The sequence below is a fragment of the Malus domestica genome, chromosome 04 (assembly GCF_042453785.1).
Source record: "Malus domestica chromosome 04, GDT2T_hap1".
In the NCBI taxonomy this organism is placed as follows: domain Eukaryota; kingdom Viridiplantae; phylum Streptophyta; class Magnoliopsida; order Rosales; family Rosaceae; genus Malus; species Malus domestica.
The window spans coordinates 27121306-27141135 of record NC_091664.1 but is presented as its reverse complement, the minus strand read 5'-3'; the positions used below and the strand labels follow the sequence as shown (position 1 = coordinate 27141135).

The 19830-nt window shown below is 36.6% G+C and overlaps 1 protein-coding gene across 1 annotated transcript; it reads left to right on the top strand.

Annotated features, from left to right (window-relative positions):
• Window positions 1–4466: 4466 nt before the first annotated feature.
• LOC103433833 (aspartic proteinase-like) lies at window positions 4467–8498 on the top strand. The gene is made up of 14 exons (XM_008372122.4): window positions 4467–4748; window positions 5475–5811; window positions 5894–5954; window positions 6033–6127; window positions 6236–6348; window positions 6449–6617; window positions 6716–6755; window positions 6863–6927; window positions 7014–7127; window positions 7223–7287; window positions 7587–7743; window positions 7837–7956; window positions 8097–8185; window positions 8274–8498. Exons 2-14 carry the CDS (start codon window positions 5488–5490, stop codon window positions 8356–8358), a joined length of 1497 nt encoding a protein of 498 aa, XP_008370344.3. The 5' UTR covers window positions 4467–4748; window positions 5475–5487; the 3' UTR covers window positions 8359–8498.
• The last annotated feature ends 11332 nt before the right edge of the window (window positions 8499–19830 follow it).

The window sequence follows — 19830 nt, the reverse complement described above, 5'->3', positions numbered from 1 at the left end:
AGAGAAATTAATCAAGACTTTGGTGGTTAAATTATAAATTAATTTGGGGGTGAAATTAGAAATTAGGAAAATTGTAGGTGGCGCCAAATAAGACGCACTCGCTCGATGACTCGACTGACCATTTCCATTTTGTTTGTTTTAGCTCACGTGACACGCACGTGATTTTCCAACCTCCGGTTTAGTAGTTCCTTTCTTTGCACAGTTACTTCTTTCTTGATTTTCTTGTGATTAGACTAATTGCGTTTCCCTTTTAGTCTAAATCAAGAGAAATGCTCACGAGATTTTTTCAAAGCAGAATTTTTGATAAAATCTCTGACACCTCATAGTCTAAAGTTAATCACTATGTCAATATTATAAAATATTATGTAAAACAATGAGGTGGCAGACAATTAAAAAAATAATCATAGAGTCACACTTCTGAGAAAATCTCCTTAACGTTTCTCTTAAATCGATTAGGTATATTGCTACTTACTTTTTCAACTTTATGGAAAGTATAGTTGTGGCCCTGTGGATTAGTGAGTTGTGTTTGCGTTGGTTGCACGCATAGATCGATAATATGTATCAACAACTGAAAGTCGTTAATTCTGCACCTCATAATGCAAAATTGAAAAATGTGGAAAAAGTATAATAATCACGACTCTTGAGTAAAGGAGAGGACACATACTATCATACTATCAATCTATGAACATGGCTATGAGGATTGGCTTTACGGGTCTGCATATAAGTTATAATCAAGGTATAAAATATCGATGATATCGGAAATATCGGTAGTTTAAAAATACGGAAATTTCGATGAAAATAGCGGGATATTATCGATATCGATAAAAATTGAATAAAACCAATTGTAAGAAAAACTTGGAAATTTTTATTGAAACTTTGCAGGATATTTATTTAGTTAATTATCTATTAGTTTATCACAAAAAAATTGGAAGGAAATGCATTGCATGATGAATTTAACTGATTTAAGTTGATTATATAGCGAGCTGGCAAACAATGTGAGTGTAGAAAATATGTAGTAATTAATTAAAGAAGTTTAAACAAACCATAATCATTTATATATAATGAATTAATACAATATTTTACACTTTATACATTGCATGATAAGATACATGAGTGACTTAGTACCACATAGAGTTCCTATCAAGGTCTAAAATATTGATGATATCGGAAATATCGGTAGTCCAAAAACACGAAAATTTTGATGGAAATATAGGAATAATATCGATATTTTAGACCTTGGTTATAATATAGGATGAACTGTCAATTTAGTCTCTGAATTATCACCTGAGTGAAAATTAGGTCCCTCAACTATTTTTTCAGAAAAATCAGTCTTTGAATTATAAAATTATGCCAATTACATCTCTAATATTAGATTCGAAACTATTATATTTAATTTTTCGTCTATTTAAGTCACGTTACTTGCATGTGATACACATTAGAGGGTATATTGGTAATTTTATATAAAGAAATAATGTATGAAGTTAACTTTGGAGGGTAAATTAAATGTCAAATTCGCAACCTATATGAAATGTTAAGGGCTTATAGATGATAAAATGATGGTATTACATTCTAAAGTGTCTCAAGTGACTTAAGTTGACGAAAAATTAGATAAAATAGCTTTGAATAAAATAGTTGGGATGAAATTAGCAATTTTTAATGAATTTCGGGACTTATTTTACTGAAAAAATAATTCAGAGACCTAATTTTCACTAAGGTGATAGTTCAATGACTAAATCGGCACTTCACCCTATAATATATGTTCTAAATGCCATGTATTTAGGACTAAAACTTACATTATATCTTTCGACAAATAAAAAAACAACAACTTGGGTTACGTTATATCTTCAATTGATTAGGATAGCTTCTCATACTAAGCGTTACAAGGTCAAATACGACCAAAATTTATAATATCTCATATATTTTTTTTTATAGATGAGACCGAATTACTTTAAAAAAATAATAATAAAAAAAAGATATGCATATGTTGAAGTCTCTTACCTAAGTTTTTCTCATGTCTTCGAATACGAATTATATATATGTATCTCATTCAATTGCCAGTGTGCATGTTGCTATAAAGTTCAATTAAATTGTTATTTTTTGGATAGATTTTTCAGTATGTCAAGAACACGACCATTCACTTATATAATAACATATAACGTACTGCAACGTGTTCCGGACACATTAAAAATCTCTCAATTTTTATGGGTCATGAGGTTCTAAATCAACAACTATTTAGCTTAGTCAGCATAGAGAGAGAGAGAGAGAGAGAGAGAGAGAGAGAGAGAGAGAGATAAAGGTATCTATTACAAGAAACAAAAATTCGTTACATTAATATATTTTTGTTTGATTACTACCATCAATAGCTAATAACGTTGTCATGTCAAATAATTTGACATTATCTTATCTTAATTTTCATTACATACATTCAGCTTTAGTCAATGACTTAGACCAACATGTCAAATCGTAATTAATTATACAAATACGAGTTTCAAGCGTATTTCGTGTTTGCTCACTTCAACTCATCCGCACATCTAAAACCACATTTAAATGACATAATCCACACAAAGCAACTAATTAGTAAATGATTAGTACTAATTTTAGGACAATTGGGATTAACATTTCTGTGGAGTTCGTCGTATTATTTTTGCCATATTGTTTTTGCAGCTGAAATTCCGATGTCAATTTGCCAAAACTTGAAAGGAAACAATGTCCTTATTCGTCTTTACACTTTAGTGGGGGATCTGCAATTCTGCATCGCAAGTGGGACATGTAAATGGGGTTGCATAACGCATTTGGTTCGGGTTGGGTCCCAAATCTCTTTCAAAACTCAGAGAAAATTTTCATTACAACGGGAACAATAGGGTATATTACATGTTTTTATACAAGTAGTGATAAATTTTATTTTTAAAATTATTAAATTTTTACACTATTTATATAGTGACAACTGGTGTACCATCTCGTGTTTCAGTCACAGGAAAAATCTCTTCCAAAACTGACAGTTTATTTATGGATGGTGGAACAACGGCAGCTTTGTGTACCACGTGTCACATTCTTACTATCTCCAATAATATGGGCTACTGACCCAAAATTAAAATTTATGGGCTGCAGGCAATCCATCTCTTTTTCTTCACGTGGAGACTGAGACATGTGTTGTAATTCTTTTGGGCTCATTTTTTGGTCATGAGTATAACTTCTTTATCAGTATAACCATCACTGTATGATACCATTTGGAGATAGGACTTGGATTGTCTGAACTCCCATTTCGGTGCCCTTCCCGTGCCCTCCTATTTTGTGTGGTCACGGTTAAGCCATGTTAACATTTTATATTGTTTTTTATATAAAAATAATAAAACAAAAAGAAATAGTAATATAAAACGTTGACGTGACTTAACCGTGACCACACAAACAGAAGGGCACGAGGAGGGCACCGAAATGAGAGGGTAGACAATCCAAGTGCTTGGAGATAAAGTACTATTCGGCACGTCAATTTCATTGTACATTTATGAAGAGCAACTTAGATATGTCGAGTACACCGTTACCCTATGCTGTTTCGGTATAATAATACAATATTATTTGTTAATTTCGCTTCACATGACGTCGTGTTCGGACACCACCACGATGGTGTACCATGTCCATCTACGCCCTTCTTCAATTTCTGTGTCGATTCCCCACATCAGACCTAAAAGTTAAGCAATTTACTATTGTAATAAGTCGAACAAAGTTAAACTATAAAACTAATCGACAATATGAGAAGTAGCTCCATTACTCATATAAGATTCATCATTTTTCTGATATATAAATTCATACTCTCAATAGTGTGCAATTTGACTCTTAATCCTTTAATTTGTTTGTTGTATTTCTCACCAAATTTTTTAGTTGTAGTTTGGAAATTGAAGATTGGTTGTTGAGTGTTATTTGCAAAAGGACAAGGATTTCAATTTTGATTCCCACACCCCCACCACCCTCCTTCTTGTCCACGTCTCGTTATCTATGAAACTTCTCGGTAGCTTCTCATCAGAAACAACTGCATGGCCATGCCCGTAGAAACGTACGTACTACCTTTCCTTCCACCCAAACTCTTTACTCGTCCTTTGAAATCCAGTTTTTTCACTTAATTTTTCACTTAATTTTTCTGCCTCTTTTTGTTTCAATCAGGTTATGATTAAAGGATTGCTGACAACTTTCTTGCTTTAACTTTCATTTTCATTCGTCTCATTCTTTTTTTCACCTTGCAATGTTGCATGAGCACATTTATCAGTTATCTAATAAATAAACCAATGATGTCTTTTTTCGTTAAATATTGAAATTATGACATCGGTAGTCGAACGATCTTGAAATTGCTTTTAGTCCATGCCAAGGGAGAAAACATTGTTTGCAGAGCTAACCTGACCACATAATTGGCTGTTTGGATCCCTCACAAAATCATAAAATCCCTTATATTTTGGTCCTTTTCAACGCGCGCAAACTTATCCAGTGTGAGAGTTGCCATAATTCCGTAGCCCTCCCCTACCAAATTTATTTCTCCAAATTACAAATTAGCAGGATACTGTTGATTTTCACGAGCATGGAAATGCGCGTGGCCTTGCGAGTAACCAATGGTGTTGTCTCTGTATGGACCACTATAAGAAGGAAAGTGATCTCCTACCATTGTGGATTACATTTTCATCTTCTGGATGCTTCTTCTTCTTCTTGGCTCATCATCCACCATCATAGCAGCTCCACTTCCTCCAAGCTAATTGCTAATCAAGGTTTGAGCACTAATCACTAAATCTTCATGATCATCGTGACCATCTGCTTTAATTTGTGGTTTCTCAAGAAATAACCAAAAGAATTAATCAAGTTATTTCATCAGTCACATGAGTAGTTCGTGATTTCTTATGCATATATAGCAGTAGCATCTTGTGTAATGTTTTGCTCAGTTTCTCGAGATGGGGTTTTTCCTTTCGTTGATAAGGCGATATTCTATTCTAATTCAGGTGCAATATTATTTTATACCGCTTGACCAACTGGCCTAACTTGCGTATTTAGAGATAGGATCGTTTTGTATGTGTGTAATATTATCTTACAACAGAAGTGAAGTGATATGAATATAATTTCAGCTTCGAATTTTTACAAGTGATCTTTCTTACTTGGTCAGTAACCCTAGCTTGTTCTGCTTCTAAGTTCCTATTCTACTTACATTTTAGCTTACCCAAATGCAATTTACTTCTTGTTATAGCTAAACTCATTGAATTTGGAAATTATTTTCATACAAGCGATATTGGTGAGGGGATTTGAACACAAGAATTTGATGCAGGGTAAACACTTTTTAACCATTTAGTTGAAAGCCCTTTGAAATTGGAAATCATAAAAACTCATCAACTCCCAACATGTTCTTTAACAACTTGAGTTACAAGCCTCTTGATGATCCTAACTGTGTTGATAGACATGGTGACTGTAAACATCTTACTAATTGTTAACTATTTTTTCCACAGGAAGTCTGTAAACATGGGGCACAAACATCTCTTGGTGGCCATCTACTTATGGGCCTTAATCTCTTCACTTCTTCCTGCTTCCTCCAATGGGCTAGTCAGAATTGGTCTGAAGAAGCGACCGTTGGATCTTCAAACCATCAAAGCTGCAAGGACAGCAAGGGAGGGAAAGCCTCAGGATTTGGGTAGTTCAGACGAAGATATCGTACCTCTGAAGAATTACTTGGATGCTCAGTACTATGGGGTGATTGGAATCGGCTCACCTCCTCAGAACTTCACTGTCATATTTGACACTGGAAGCTCCAATCTTTGGGTTCCTTCTTCAAAATGTTACTTCTCTGTAAGTTGTGCTTACTTTTAGCTTTTAATTTTCCATAATTTAGTTTGCAGAAAATCACGTATTGTTTCATAATTTTGTGCAGCTTGCGTGCTATTTCCACACTCGGTACAAGTCAAGCAAGTCCAGCACATATACCGCAATTGGTAAGCGTGGTATCAGTTTAAAGTTGTTTCCTTTTGTGAAATGCAAGATCAGATTGTAATGGTTTCCTTGTGGTTCAGGGACGTCTGCTTCAATAACATATGGAAGTGGATCAATTTCCGGTTTCTTCAGTCAAGACAATGTTGAAGTTGGAGACCTTGTCGTCAAAAATCAAGTGGGGTTTTGCTTTTGTTTTGTTCTTGGTTTTCACTTTCAGATTCGGTTTCTATCGTGCCTAAGCTGCAATGATTGTAACCATTATTTACTGACTTTGTAAATGCAGGAGTTCATTGAGGCCACAAAAGAAGGCAGTCTCACATTTGTTATAGCAAAGTTTGATGGACTTCTTGGCCTTGGATTCCAAGAAATTTCTGTTGGGAATGCTACACCACTGTGGTACTTTAATGTTTTCCCTCTGAATAAATCTTAATTTAGATGTTTTCTCTCGAAAATCTACAGTTGCACAGATTATAGTTGATTAATCTTAATATTACAGGCAAACCATGTCAGAACAAGATCTTTTAAGCGATGATGTCTTCTCGTTCTGGCTTAACCGAGACACAAATTCAGATGTAGGAGGTGAACTTGTTTTCGGCGGAGTGGACTCAAATCATTACAAAGGGAAGCATACCTATGTTCCAGTTACTAAAAAGGGTTACTGGCAGGTGACTAAAATTATGTTTTAAAACTCTGTGTATCTTATTTTGTTACGTATTCTTGTAGTTAGAAATCTGATAAGTAAACACATGTTCTTTGTTTTCAGTTCGAAATGGGTGATCTTATAATCGGTAACCAGTCAACGGGTGAGTCAGTAGCAGTTTGATCATAAAAATTTCCCATCTATTAGTTTTGGAGGAGAAACTTAGCAGTATTTTTCTTGTCGTTGATTGTTCTTGTTGTCCGATTTTAGGTGAATGTGAGGGGGGTTGTGCTGCTATTGTGGATTCAGGAACGTCCTTGCTCACTGGCCCAACAGTATGTGCTTCCATCTTTGTCTTCTATAGCTTAATTTTCGAAAATACTCGAGGCTTGGTTTTATATTTGTTGTTTTTGTTTTCCAGACTACTGTGACAGTGCTTAACCATGCTATCGGAGCTGAAGGAGTAGTGAGTGCAGAATGTAAGACAGTCGTGTCTCAGTACGGAGACCTGATATGGGATCTTCTGATATCAGGGGTAAGTTGCTTTTTATCCTTAACTTCTTGTGATTTAAGGTTTAAGGATTACCGAAGGTCAGATTTAAGGATCATATCATTGTCTGCAATCTGCAGGCACAACCTGGCCAAGTTTGTAAGCAGCTTGGTTTATGTATTTTCAATGGGTCTAAGTATGTGAGGTTAGTATACTCTTCATAGTTTAAATTATGTCCCTTGTTTTCCATGTTTCGCGATAATCTTCTGATCCCGTCGCCGTCGGCCGTACACGCATTTTAAACTATGTTATGCAATTTTTACAGAAAATTCTTAGGGAAAAAAGCTTTTTCTTGGCTAAGTACACCAGAAAAGCCGGAACTTGTTATATCAACAGGGTTTGGATGAAGGGTTTTGACAGGAAACCCTTCATCTGGATCTGCATACACATATAACGCACTTTGACACAATACATCTTTTAATGGTGAAACCGAATTTTGGGCAGCACGGGGATTGAAACAGTAGTTGAGAAGGAAGGCAAGGAGGGATCATCTGTCGGCAACGGTGCTTTGTGCACAGCTTGTGAGATGGCTGTTGTTTGGGCTCAGAATCAGCTGAAACAAAAAGGAACAAAAGAGAAAGTGCTTAGCTACATTAGTGAGGTGAGTATGAATTGCTAAGAAGCCAAAATTTGGAATAAATTTGTGAGTTGTATTTTTTGTAATGAGTTTTGGTTTCGTTGTCAATTGTAACAGCTTTGCGATAGCCTCCCAAGTCCAGCAGGAGAATCAATAGTCGAGTGCAGTAGCCTTTCGAGCATGCCAAACGTTACCTTCACCATCGGAGATAAACCTTTCGTTCTCACTCCCGACCAGGTTAGATTTCGACGGTCCTACAGATTTTCCTCCTGTAATTGATGCTTTCTTGCGCTAGTAACATAATCACAGACTTGGAGCTGTTATCGGAGAACTAATTATTGGTTTAACTCTGCAACCATTTCCCATGTTTTCTGCAGTATGTTCTGAAAACTGGCGAAGGCCTCGCTGAAGTCTGTATCAGCGGGTTTACAGCTTATGATATCCCTCCTCCAACCGGTCCTCTGTGGTATGTTAGCATAAACCTTTACCAATTATCCAGCTTAACTTCATTTTCATTAGGGGTTTATGTCTTAGCTGACACTATGTGCCTGCAGGATTCTCGGAGATGTATTCATGGGGGCGTACCACACTGTTTTCGACTTTGGTGACCTTCAAGTTGGATTTGCCGAAGCTGCCTAATGCCGTACCGTTCTGGTTCTGTGTATCTTGTTAGCTTCAGAAACTTATAAGTTGGAGATTTGTTTCAGATCAAAATATTGTCATGTAATCCGACTCCGATGCTTTGGTAACTTAGTAATGTACATACGGATTTTATCTAATCTCGTTTTCTATTTTCGTAAATCCATTTTTTGCTTCGATTCAATATATTTGATTTTGAAAAGTACAAGAATAAACAATCGTTACAAACCAATCGTTCATAGGCATCGATGTTTTTAACTCCGATTGGTCGTACCCAGTGCACAATGCTCCCGCTTTACGCACGGTTTGTAAGAGGTGAATGTCGGCTAGCCTTACCCCCATTTATGAAGAGGCTGCTCCCAAGTCTCGAACCCGAGACCTACCGTTCATGGGCGAAGACACTTGCCATCACACTAAGTGCGATCTTTTTTAACTCCGATTGGTAAACCTATAAAAATGATCTTACATCTCAAGCAATACAATTGCGTATAACTGGTGTCGTAGGCCACATAAACTACGTAAGGAAGCAACGGAAGCTTTATAAGGTACAGAGCCGATGGCAGGTACTGTCGCACCAGTCTTCATCGCTTTCATTGCCAAATACTGAGGCCACGGCAACTTTCGGCTTCTTTGCATCACTACCAAACGAGATCTGTAAAATGGGAGAAAAGTACCAATATGCTAATGAAGGATCGCCTTGATAACAAATGTTACAATCAAACTGCCATGAGATAAAATGAGTACATTGTAATTATTCGAGTAAATTGTAGCAACGGTCTCTTAACTTTAACTCAATTGGAGCAATGATCCCTCAACTAAAAAATCATTACCATTGGTCCCTCAACTTTAATTTAACTGGAGAAATGGTCCATCAACTTTAATTCAACTAGAGAAATAGTCCCTCAACTTTAACCCAATTGGAGCATTGGTTCCTCAAACTTTAACCCAATTTTAGCAATGGTCATTCCATCATAATTCATTTTGACAAAATTTTGACGAAGTTGACGAAAAAGACCATAGATACACATTGATGAGTTGAGGGACAAATGGTAATGGCTTAATGAGGGATCATTACTCCAATTTGATTAAAGTTAAGGGATCATTGCTACAATTTACTCAAATTATTTTGTCAAAGTTCAGAGTGCGATATGCAGAGTTCCCGGTCAAAAGTGTTGACGGTGGCAGTAATACTTTAAGTCTTAGAGCCAAGCAATGAAAGCAAACAAAAGATATCTAAAATAACCACCATAATCACCTTCCTCTTAAATCAAACTCATCTTTAACATGAACAGTTCAATTAATACGCGTACCGCTGGTTTGGTATTACTGTGCTTTGAAAAAAAACTGTTGTGAGAATAAGCGGCTGTGCTGTGAGAATAAGCTGCTGTGAAATAAATCAGCAGAGTGTTTGGTAAACTTTTTTGTAAAAGTGCTTTAAAAAAAAACAGTCTAATAATGGGTATTTTCATTAAAAGAGCATTGTAGCTCCGTGTGCTTTGAAAAAAAGCCAGTTTTCCAAAGCTGCAATTAGCAGCTTCAGCTTTTTCCTTTGATTTCAGCTTATTCTCACAGCAGCTTCCAAAATAGGCCATTTTTTTTTAGTTTACCAAACACCTAAAACCCTTACAGCTTTTTTTCATGGGTGTTTTTTTTTTAACCACCTCACTCCCAAACCATCCCTTAGAGGTGCCACCTTTAGAAGAAAACCCAATTTCAAAGCCTTCCGTTGATCCTGATCTGCAAGTGTAGTAGCACTGTTCAGTTCAGGGGAAAATGCAGGAAATTCTCAAGACATTCGAAAGTTGGTGGTCCTATCCCCGTCGAAAGACACGCATATATGCTATATGCTGCCTTCTGCTTTTAAATTTGGGTTTCAGAAAAAGTAAAGCATCAACTTCAAACACGCACACACAAACAAACTTAAGTCATTGTGAATTTGTGATCATATGAGCTCAAGTGAGCTTCAAACTTAAGTAAAAAAAAACTGCAGGAAATGCTCCAGACCTTCGAAAGTTGATGGTCCTATCCCCGTCAAAAGACACGCATATATGCTATATGCTGCCTTCTGCTATTAAATTGGGTTTCATAAAGCATCGACCTCAATAGTATCTATAACTTAATACTTACTAGCAATTAAGATCAAAGACATACCTCCCGCTTGTTTGCACTTTCCTCAGTCTCTTCTATTTCAACATCAAGTTTTTTTCTCTGGATATTTTCTTCTGCTGTATAATAATCATCTTCCTCTTGTTTTACAACTCCTAATTTTGGGTCTCTAATCCCAGAACACAAGTATCAAACAATCACCAATTTGGATGATTTTTTGTAGGAGAGATATTTGAATGAAGATTAATAAATTGACTGGTTTGATCGTGATCTTATTCGATCAAGATACGTTATTCGCAAATGGAGATATTTGCATCCCCACATAGGGTGGATGCAAATGGGGATAAGTGCATCCCTCACAAGATTAATAAATTGAACGGTTCCAATCCTACATGCCAAATGATGCACCATGCTTTTATAATTGAACTGAAATTGATGACCTATAAAATTTAGGTATATTAAAAGGTAGAGGTGAACGCTTTTTCAATTTTTTTTTTTTCGGAATTAGAGTAGGATTATAAGGGATGTATTTCCTTTATAAGTAACTCATTTTCTACCTTCAAGTTGAACATAAGTTTTTCATTTCTTCCTTCAACATATGACCCGTTCCCATCCAAATTTAGAGACCAAACAAGGCGCAAAATTAAATTATTCCCAAACTGAAGGATCAATAAACAAAGGCTGAGTGCTTTCATAATTTTGTGAAATTGAACCAAAAACCATATCTAAGAATCTTGTGAAGATAATCAAATAATAAGAAACCCCAAACTAATATATCAAAAAAGGGGAGAAAAGTTGTCACTTAACTAACAAATCAAAACATTAGCACATTAGAAATTGAAAGCATTTGATTAGGCATTAAAACTACTCGACTAGACCAGAAATTACTCGAGAAAATTTAGGTGCAACTGGGATACCTGCTCTATTTTTGACCTTTTTTGGAGTAGTCTAACAAGCAAGTAATAAAAAGTTGCTGGTGTGTGTATATATATATATATATATATATATCCTGCCTAACTTTTGTGTGGCACTCATATATTTGCCAAATCCACTATTTTGTTTGCTTAATCAAGAATTAACGTGTGAACAATTACTTAACAATTTCGCACTTTGAAAATGAAGCATCAATGGGATTACAACTTGCAAAGAAACCATCAATACTTTAATGACATGAAAAGCATGGTAGGGGGTTGTGGTTTCTTCCGCACAAATTGTTATACTTGGTACATGCTTTAATTTTGTCCTCAAATTGCATTTTACTTTAGGTAAAATCAGGGCCGGGCCAGGCCGCTGGCAGGACGACCGTCTGGGACCCAAAATAATTGGAGGTACCAAAATTATTAGGGTAGTATATTTATATATGTTTTCATAAGAGTATAAATTTATAAAATTTGGTTCAATGACAAATAAATTTAACTAGAATTGGTGGTTTTGTTGTTTGAAATTAATGATGAGGTTTTGGGTTCAAAACTCTATGTGTGCTTATTTACTTTTCAATTTTTACAAATTTCTTCTCATAAGAGTATAAATATATAAAATTTGGCTAAATGATCAAGAAGTTTAATTAGAATCAATGGTTTTTGTTGTTTAAAATTAACGAGAGGTCCTAAGTTCGAAATAATAAGTGCATGTTTATTCTTTTCAATTTTTATGAATTTTTGTTTGGTTGTTAATTTATTTTTAATTAGTAGCTAGTAGCTATGTGGGTTGTTATTTTTAAACATTTGTTCCAATTCAAGTCTAATATTCAATGAAGAGTAATGTGTGACAGCCCGTCCTGGATTATTCGTATCGGTGGTGTGGAAAGACTAAAGTACCCTTAGACGTTGTGTAGTAGTGTGGTTTAAGTTTGGATTTTATACTAAGCTAGTTAGTTCCTAAGTTTTTGGAACTTAAAGTTAGTGGTTTTGTTGTGTTAGTAAACCAAAGTTGGACCACACATACACACACACACCCAAGCTCCCGTTGAACTTTCTATCTCATTCCCTCTCTGTTTTTCTCCATTTTCCATACGACCGTACGGACAACTCCTACCCTAGCTATCCATTCACGGATCGGAGTTTTGGAAGTTGTTTTCTTGCCCTTTGCAACCTTAGGAGTTGATCTTTAGCATTGGTTGGACGTGAAGACCTCATTTTCCCGAGAACCAGAGAACCCAGTTTTGGGTTACTATTCATGCAGTCGTGATCGTGGAAGTTTCAGTGAATTTTAAGGTTCTAGGAAGCTTTAGGACGTCTTCACGAAGCTCGGGAAGAAAGTTGGAGTGTTTTGGACGGCGGGAAGTTCCAGTTTGCGAGTTTCAAATTTTGACTGGATTATCGAGGTTTCTCCAGCGAGATTCCGTGGGTTCAAGGCTTGAAAGTGGTAAGATTGTGTTCTACTCACTCTAAGCTTCATTTTGGTACAAATTTCATGAATTTTGGTTAAGAAATGAAGAAGATATGAAGGTTTCAATATTTTCCAGAAACCGGCGATCGCAGCGGCCCCGACGACGGTCTCTGGCGAACCAGGGAAGACAAAGGGGAATATTCCGTCAAGTTTGACGGAATATTCTAACGGTGTCAGGTAACGTCGTTAATTTATGTTAAGGTTTTAACGGAATATTCCTAACGGTAGTTAAGTTTCCGTCAGGGTTGGCCGGGCGTGGGGGAGCGTCTGGCCTTGCCTTGGCCGGCGCGTGGGTGGTCGGAAAATTTTTCTAAAAATATGGGGATGTTCGTGGTGTTGAGTAGATCACGTTGGTATATTCAAACACCCAATTTGAGCATTGTATGAGAAGTATTTCCTAGTTTTGTGTATGTGCTTTAAATAACGTTTATTTAGTTATTTCGCATATATGTGAGACCTATCTGGAGGATAAGCGCCATCAATCGAGGCTCGGGGGCTACGACCATTCGACATATCAGTGAGTGGGCTTTTGGTTTTCCGCATATACCTATATACTTGAGATTTTTCCCAGAAAATGAATTTAAATGATTATACGTTTTGAAATGTCATGCAAAGTATCTGCCTATTTTATTTATGCATCAATAGTTGCATATATTTAGAATTGGTGTTGCGGACGCACATGTAAGTGCCAGGTAAGTTCCTAAATTAAAGATATGAGATTGCTTCAGTTATGTGAGATATGATGTGATGTATTGAGAGCTCATAAACCTGCACCCCGGTGTTAGTGCTCTCGCCCAGAGTTAGGGCATAGTCCTTCACGTGATGTTCACCTTCTGCACCATATGCTCACCTTGGATCCAAGTTAGGTGCACATGCTTGTCGTACAAACCACTTTAGGTGGTTCCGACTCGTAGATGACCTGCGATCATTCGCACAGTCTTCACGTGATCGTAATACTAGAGCATATTTGTTTTACACCTAGTCCTGTCGTACAAACCACTTTAGGTGGTTTCGACTCGTGTGCAGGATTTGATATGATTGAGATTGGTTATGAGCCATAGACTCAGCCGTGCAGGTCACGTAGGTGGATTCAGCTGATATGATATATGACATTGATACCTTTTAACGGGATTACTTCTAGCATTTCATTGAAATACTTTGGCATGATATATTTTTATGGATTTGCATCTTGAGCATGATTTTTGTTATAGCATATATTATTTTATGGGAAACTATACAGGTTTTACGGCGAGGGGTTAACGCTTTTGATAAATGAAATGATTTTGAAAAGCTTTGTTTTTGCCCACTCACACTTTCTGTTTTGCGCCCCTCCAGGTCTTAAGTAGAAGTGCTTTGGTGGCTCACGGGGATTTCGACGGTAGTTCTAACAGAACATCACAAATGTAGGATCACCTTTGGGTGTTGTATGATTAGTATTTGTCATGCTGGACTGCACTTAGGCTATTTAGACTCTAATTGTGTATTTCACACTTAATATCACTCTAGCACCTTATTTTAGCAAGTACTCTTAGTAGTTTGGTTTTTATTCTCTCGTATTTCTCTATATCAATTTTGCTTCCGCACTGTGCACATGGCTATGTCACCCTCACGTGACGGCCAGCATACCTCGATCTAAGTCAGGGTGTGTCAAATGCGTTGACCAAATTTTTAGACCAAATTTGCAAATCATATGACGTGTCATCAAAAAGTTTAATTTAGTACCCAATTATTACTTATACATATCAATTATTATTTTTTTAGTCCCATATTGACAATGTTAGTAAATAAGAAAAAACACCTCATGATTTATACAAAAAATACTTTAAAAGTTCAGATGGAAAACAAAATTCATATCTATCTACTTGTAAACCTAGAGTTTTTTGGTTTCCTTTTTACGATACAAAATAAATTAGTTTTTATGTATTTCTAAATTATTAAGTTTTAAGTGTTTTTCTAAGTATAATTTTATTGATGTCTTACGTATGAAAACAAATATTTTTCTTATATAAAGTGAGGGCACAATTTTTGACGTCGCCTCGGGCCACAAAAATCTCTAGACTGGCCCTAGGTAAAATATGTAGTAAAATGTGCGCTAATCCGAAGCTAATCAAATAAAACTATACATCTATCACATAAAAGTAGGTCACATCCAAAAAACAAGTCAGGTTTGGCTGATCATCATTGCTAATTAAATGATTTGGAAAATGAAAAGAGTAGAAAGGTTAACAATGAACTTCAGGAGGTATATCACTATTTAAAAGATTTATCTGTAAATTTTAATGCAATCTTCATAGTAATTCTTTTTTTTAATTCTTGTGAGGAAGATAATTTAAACTCGAGTGAATAAGGAAGCTATCACATCCCGCTCTAGCAACATCTGCTGTTTCCATGACAGTTCTTCGAAAAATCAAATGACAATAATTGTATGAGTCTGCTTTGGTCAGTTGAGAAAGACAATAATTCTATGAGTCTGTTTTGGTCAATTGAGAAAGTAGAGGACCACAGTATATGTAATAGTTCATTAATTGTTCATATTTTGATATATCGTATCTATTGTGAAATTTTCATTCGAAATAAACTGTGCAAATTGTTATATGTTATATACCTGTTATTTGATTGGTCTTAACAGTTTAGACATGTGAACCGAAAACTTACAAATGCTCCAATGAGAAAATACGATTATGAGACAAACTCATGGTAAAAGGGGTAAAGGAAGACTTGCAAAGGGACTTTGAGAAAAAAAACATGGAGTACTTGGAGATAATATAAAACTTGTCCAGTGCAGTGACGTTCTAAGATTTATACAAGCTACTCCATTTAATGGTGTTGTAGAATTTCTGTATAATCCAATGTTGTTTCTATGATACTTTTAACTGAAAATATGACTTTAGCCCCTGAAATTTAATTTTCTCCACATAAAACCCGTCATAAGTTTTTTACTCAAATAAAACCCATTAACTAGATTCCACATCAGCAAATTCATTAATTATATTTGACTTTACACATTTAAAAATTTTCAATGTCCAAAACACCCCTATTTGAATGTTTGATGTACACAATTAGCTCCATATAGATTGTAAGGGATAATTAATGATTTTACGAAAATAATAAATAATAAATTTATTGCCTAATATATAATAACAACAAAACATGCCTAATATATGTAATAATACATGCTTAGTTAAGTGAACAAATTATATTTTACATATAAATGTAGGTAAATTATTTCACACACATATATATAACAAAAATAAAAAAATAAAAAAAAATGCCTGGTATACGTAAAAATTCATGCAAAATAATTTACCTACAAAAAATGTTATTTGATTCAGTGCACCTACTATTTGAATTTTAAAATGTTAGATTGCTTAAAAAAAGCAAAATAATTTCCCCACTGTATGTAAAATACATGCAAAATAATTTACCTACATAATAAAGCAAACCCAATGTATGCAAAATAATGTACCTACAAAAAATGTAATTTGATTCAGTGCACCTACTATTCGAATTTTAAAATGTTAGATTGCTTAAAAAAGCAAAATAATTTCCCCACTGTATGTAAAATACATGCAAAATAATTTACCTACATAATGAAGCAAACCCAATGTATGTAAAATAATGTACCTACATAAAAAAATATTATTATTTTATTCAATACTATTTTACCTATTATTTTGTACATATAATAATAAAATGTGCCCAATATATATGATGATACATACAAAATAATATACCTACAAAATATATGTTACTTGCTCATCATAAATTTACATATAGGTAGATTAATTAGTATAATATGTTTGATCATATATGTAGTAATGTGCATACATACGTACATACATATATACATATATTGAGCTTGTGGTAGTACTATATACATTTGAATGTATATATGTGTGTGTATATATATGTGTGTGTGTGTGTGTTAGGAGTAATAATATGCAATAAATTATTTGTTCATTGTAATTAAGGTGAGTAATAATATTTATTGATTTATTTTGAATGTTGTGGTACAAGTTGTAAATATTTTGTATTAATAGGTCAATTACTTTCCTACATGGCAATCATTTTTAAATTTGGGTTTTATTTGAATGTTTATAATTGGGTGGATTTTTATATAGGAAATAAGAGTTACAAGGGTCTATATCTAAAGAACCCTACTTTTAATACTAAATAGTTTCTCCAAGATCCACGGAAATATATATAAACATGTCTGGGAGGGGGAAGGGTTGAATGTGGATCCTCTTGGACATAAAATTTCTTGATATGGTATGAGAAAATCAAACAACCAACTAAGCAACAAGTAAACAAAATCAAATGACCTATTTTGACAAGAAAAGTGCATGCAGGTAGTTGGAGACGTTTTCGTAAATAATTCTCTATATTATTTTCAAAAACATTTACACAAAGCAACTTAAATATTGAAAGATGACTTCTAAATGTTCATACTTTTCATATTGAATAATAATTTTTATAATATTGTTTGTACCATACTTGACCAATCCCGAAACTACCGAGCACCGGCCAACGCTATACTGTCAAGGACCCAGAAGAGTTCCCCTCCGACCAGGAGGCCAATCACTACTCGACACGTGTCAAGATTAGAAGCCAATCAGAGCGCAGCACGTGTCAACATCAAGAACCAATCATAACATGACACATGTCAATGTGACAAAGCTACAAGTTTTTCTATAAATAGGGGTCATTCCCCCACAATATGGCCTAATGCCATTTTGTGTTAAATCATTCACAAGAACTCACTAAATTGAGAGCTTGATCCTTTGTACTTGTGTAAGCCCTTCACTACTAATAAGAACTCCTCTACTCCGTGGACGTAGCCAATCTGGGTGAACCACGTACATCCTGTGTTTGCTTCTCTGTCTCTATTCATTTACGTACTTATCCTCACTAGTGACTGAAGCAACCAAGCAACCAAGCGAAGGTCACAAAACCTGACACTTTCTGTTGTACCAAAGTCTTCGCTGATTTTGTGCATCAACATTTGGCGCCGTCTGTGGGAAACGACACTTATTCCTACTCTCTTCAGCTGTGTCAAGCTGGTTTCTATCATTCGTACACTTTCTTTTGACCAGGCATCCCTCTCCAACATGGGAAGCGAAGGAAGCCACAGCACACAGAATGACACCCCCCTTGCACATAGTGCGAAACAACGAAAGAAGGAAGGAAAACGAGTTCTTCTTCAAGCTAAAGTCGATGAGTTGGAAGCTCAGAACAACAAGATAGCAATAAGGAATGAGGTCCTCCAGGAGCAATATGAGAAGCTCTTCGAGACACTCCACGAAGCTAGGCAAGCTCAGACACGCGAGCTTGTTGCCCCCGTGGAAGTCAACCATCAACTGGGTGCCCTCCAACATGGAGGGTCACATGCATTCGACATAGATATCCCTGATAGGGAACAGATTACCCCTCGACTTGATAATCAACATGAGGCTTCTCTTAACCCAGTTGCTTCGACCCGAACCATGAGAAGTGGAGGGAGACACCTCTTTACTGAAGGGGCAGAAGGATCGAAAGCCGTCTTTCGCGATTGTCGGGATTTCCTGAAGCAACGTCGAGAGAATTCCATCCATATAAGCTCAAAGATTAATGACCCAAGGATTTCTGAGAGACTCGGTCCCCTGCCACGGCCCAAGCCGGCCACCAATTTGGGGAAGGGGCAACAAGTCCCAGAGAGACATGAGGGTACAGGGGACTCAGAGGTGTTCCGACAGACATACCCTGGAAGCCAGTACAGCGAGTCCAGGGAAAAATCACATGCCCTTGATCAAACCTTCCTAATTCCAATAGGAGATGGAGATTTACGAAAGAAAGCTCCAGTGACACATAACTCCGCTCAGGACCCCTTGTCCTACAACTTCTTGAGGAAGTAAACAAGTTGAAGGCTGAACGTCAGGCTGAAATACCTGACTGGAACCAACCCAGGCCTGGCCCTCTTACAAGGAGGATCCTCAACACCCCCCTTCAAGCAAAGACAAAGCAAAAGCTTGGCTTGCAACTTTATACTGGAAAAGAGGACCCGATTGAGCACCTTAACCTCTTTGAATCCACCATGGCATACCGGATGCACACCGACGAAGAGCGATGTCTTCTCTTCCCCTCCACCCTCTCTAGTGGAGCTCTAAATTGGTATTGTCGTCTTACACCTGAGACGGTAGACTCATTTGAGGAATTGAGGAAACTATTTGTTTCCCAACACATTTTCCAAACCGATCGCTTGCACTCTGCAGATGACTTGTACACTATCCGCCAGAAGCCAGACGAGTCATTACGTATGTATGTTGGCCGCTTCAGCCATGAATACTCCTGGTGTGCCGAGGCAGACGACAAGACTGCCCTCAAAGCCTTCACGGCAGGCCTACGTGATTGTTTCTTTAAATACATGATCAATGCCAATACTTGGAAGACTTACTCTGAGGTGATGGCGCAGGCTTATAACCATGCCTCCGCCAAGGCAAAGACATATCAGGAGAAACCCCCTACAACCATCCTTTATCAACAAGTGGGAGGTGGAAGCCAGACTCACCTAAATGAGAAGACCTCGACTTTCCAAACAGCAGTGGCACCTCCCCATGCCTTGCATAATGCTTCACCGAATCAACAGACATATCAATTTCAAGGCAAGAGGAAGGATTTCCATCCTCACCACTCTCCTTTCAGTAAAAAGAGTAAGGGACACTATCCCGATAACCAAGGGTATCGCCACAATAGCGCTCGCCCCCAGGCAGTCAATGCAGTGGGTCAAACCCGCGTCAAGATACCCCCTACCCCAAGGTATGAGACATACACGCCCTTGAATGCCACATGCGCGGCCATTTACCCCAGCATAGCTCACCTGATACCAAAACCAAAGCCGAGGCACCCAGATTACACGCCCCCGAATAACGCGGGCACGTTTTGTTGCTACCATGAGCATAACGGCCATGATAGCGAGAAATGTATCATCCTCCGTGATCGTAT

Excerpts from the sequence above, each read along its gene's own strand:
- LOC103433833 (XM_008372122.4), top strand. The coding sequence starts at position 5,488 with ATGGGGCACAAACATCTCTTGGTGGCCATCTACTTATGGGCCTTAATC. Across the intron at positions 6,756-6,862 it reads AATCGGTAACCAGTCAACGG|GTGAATGTGAGGGGGGTTGT; the intron begins GTGAGTCAGTAG and ends GTCCGATTTTAG. Across the intron at positions 7,288-7,586 it reads AATGGGTCTAAGTATGTGAG|CACGGGGATTGAAACAGTAG; the intron begins GTTAGTATACTC and ends AATTTTGGGCAG.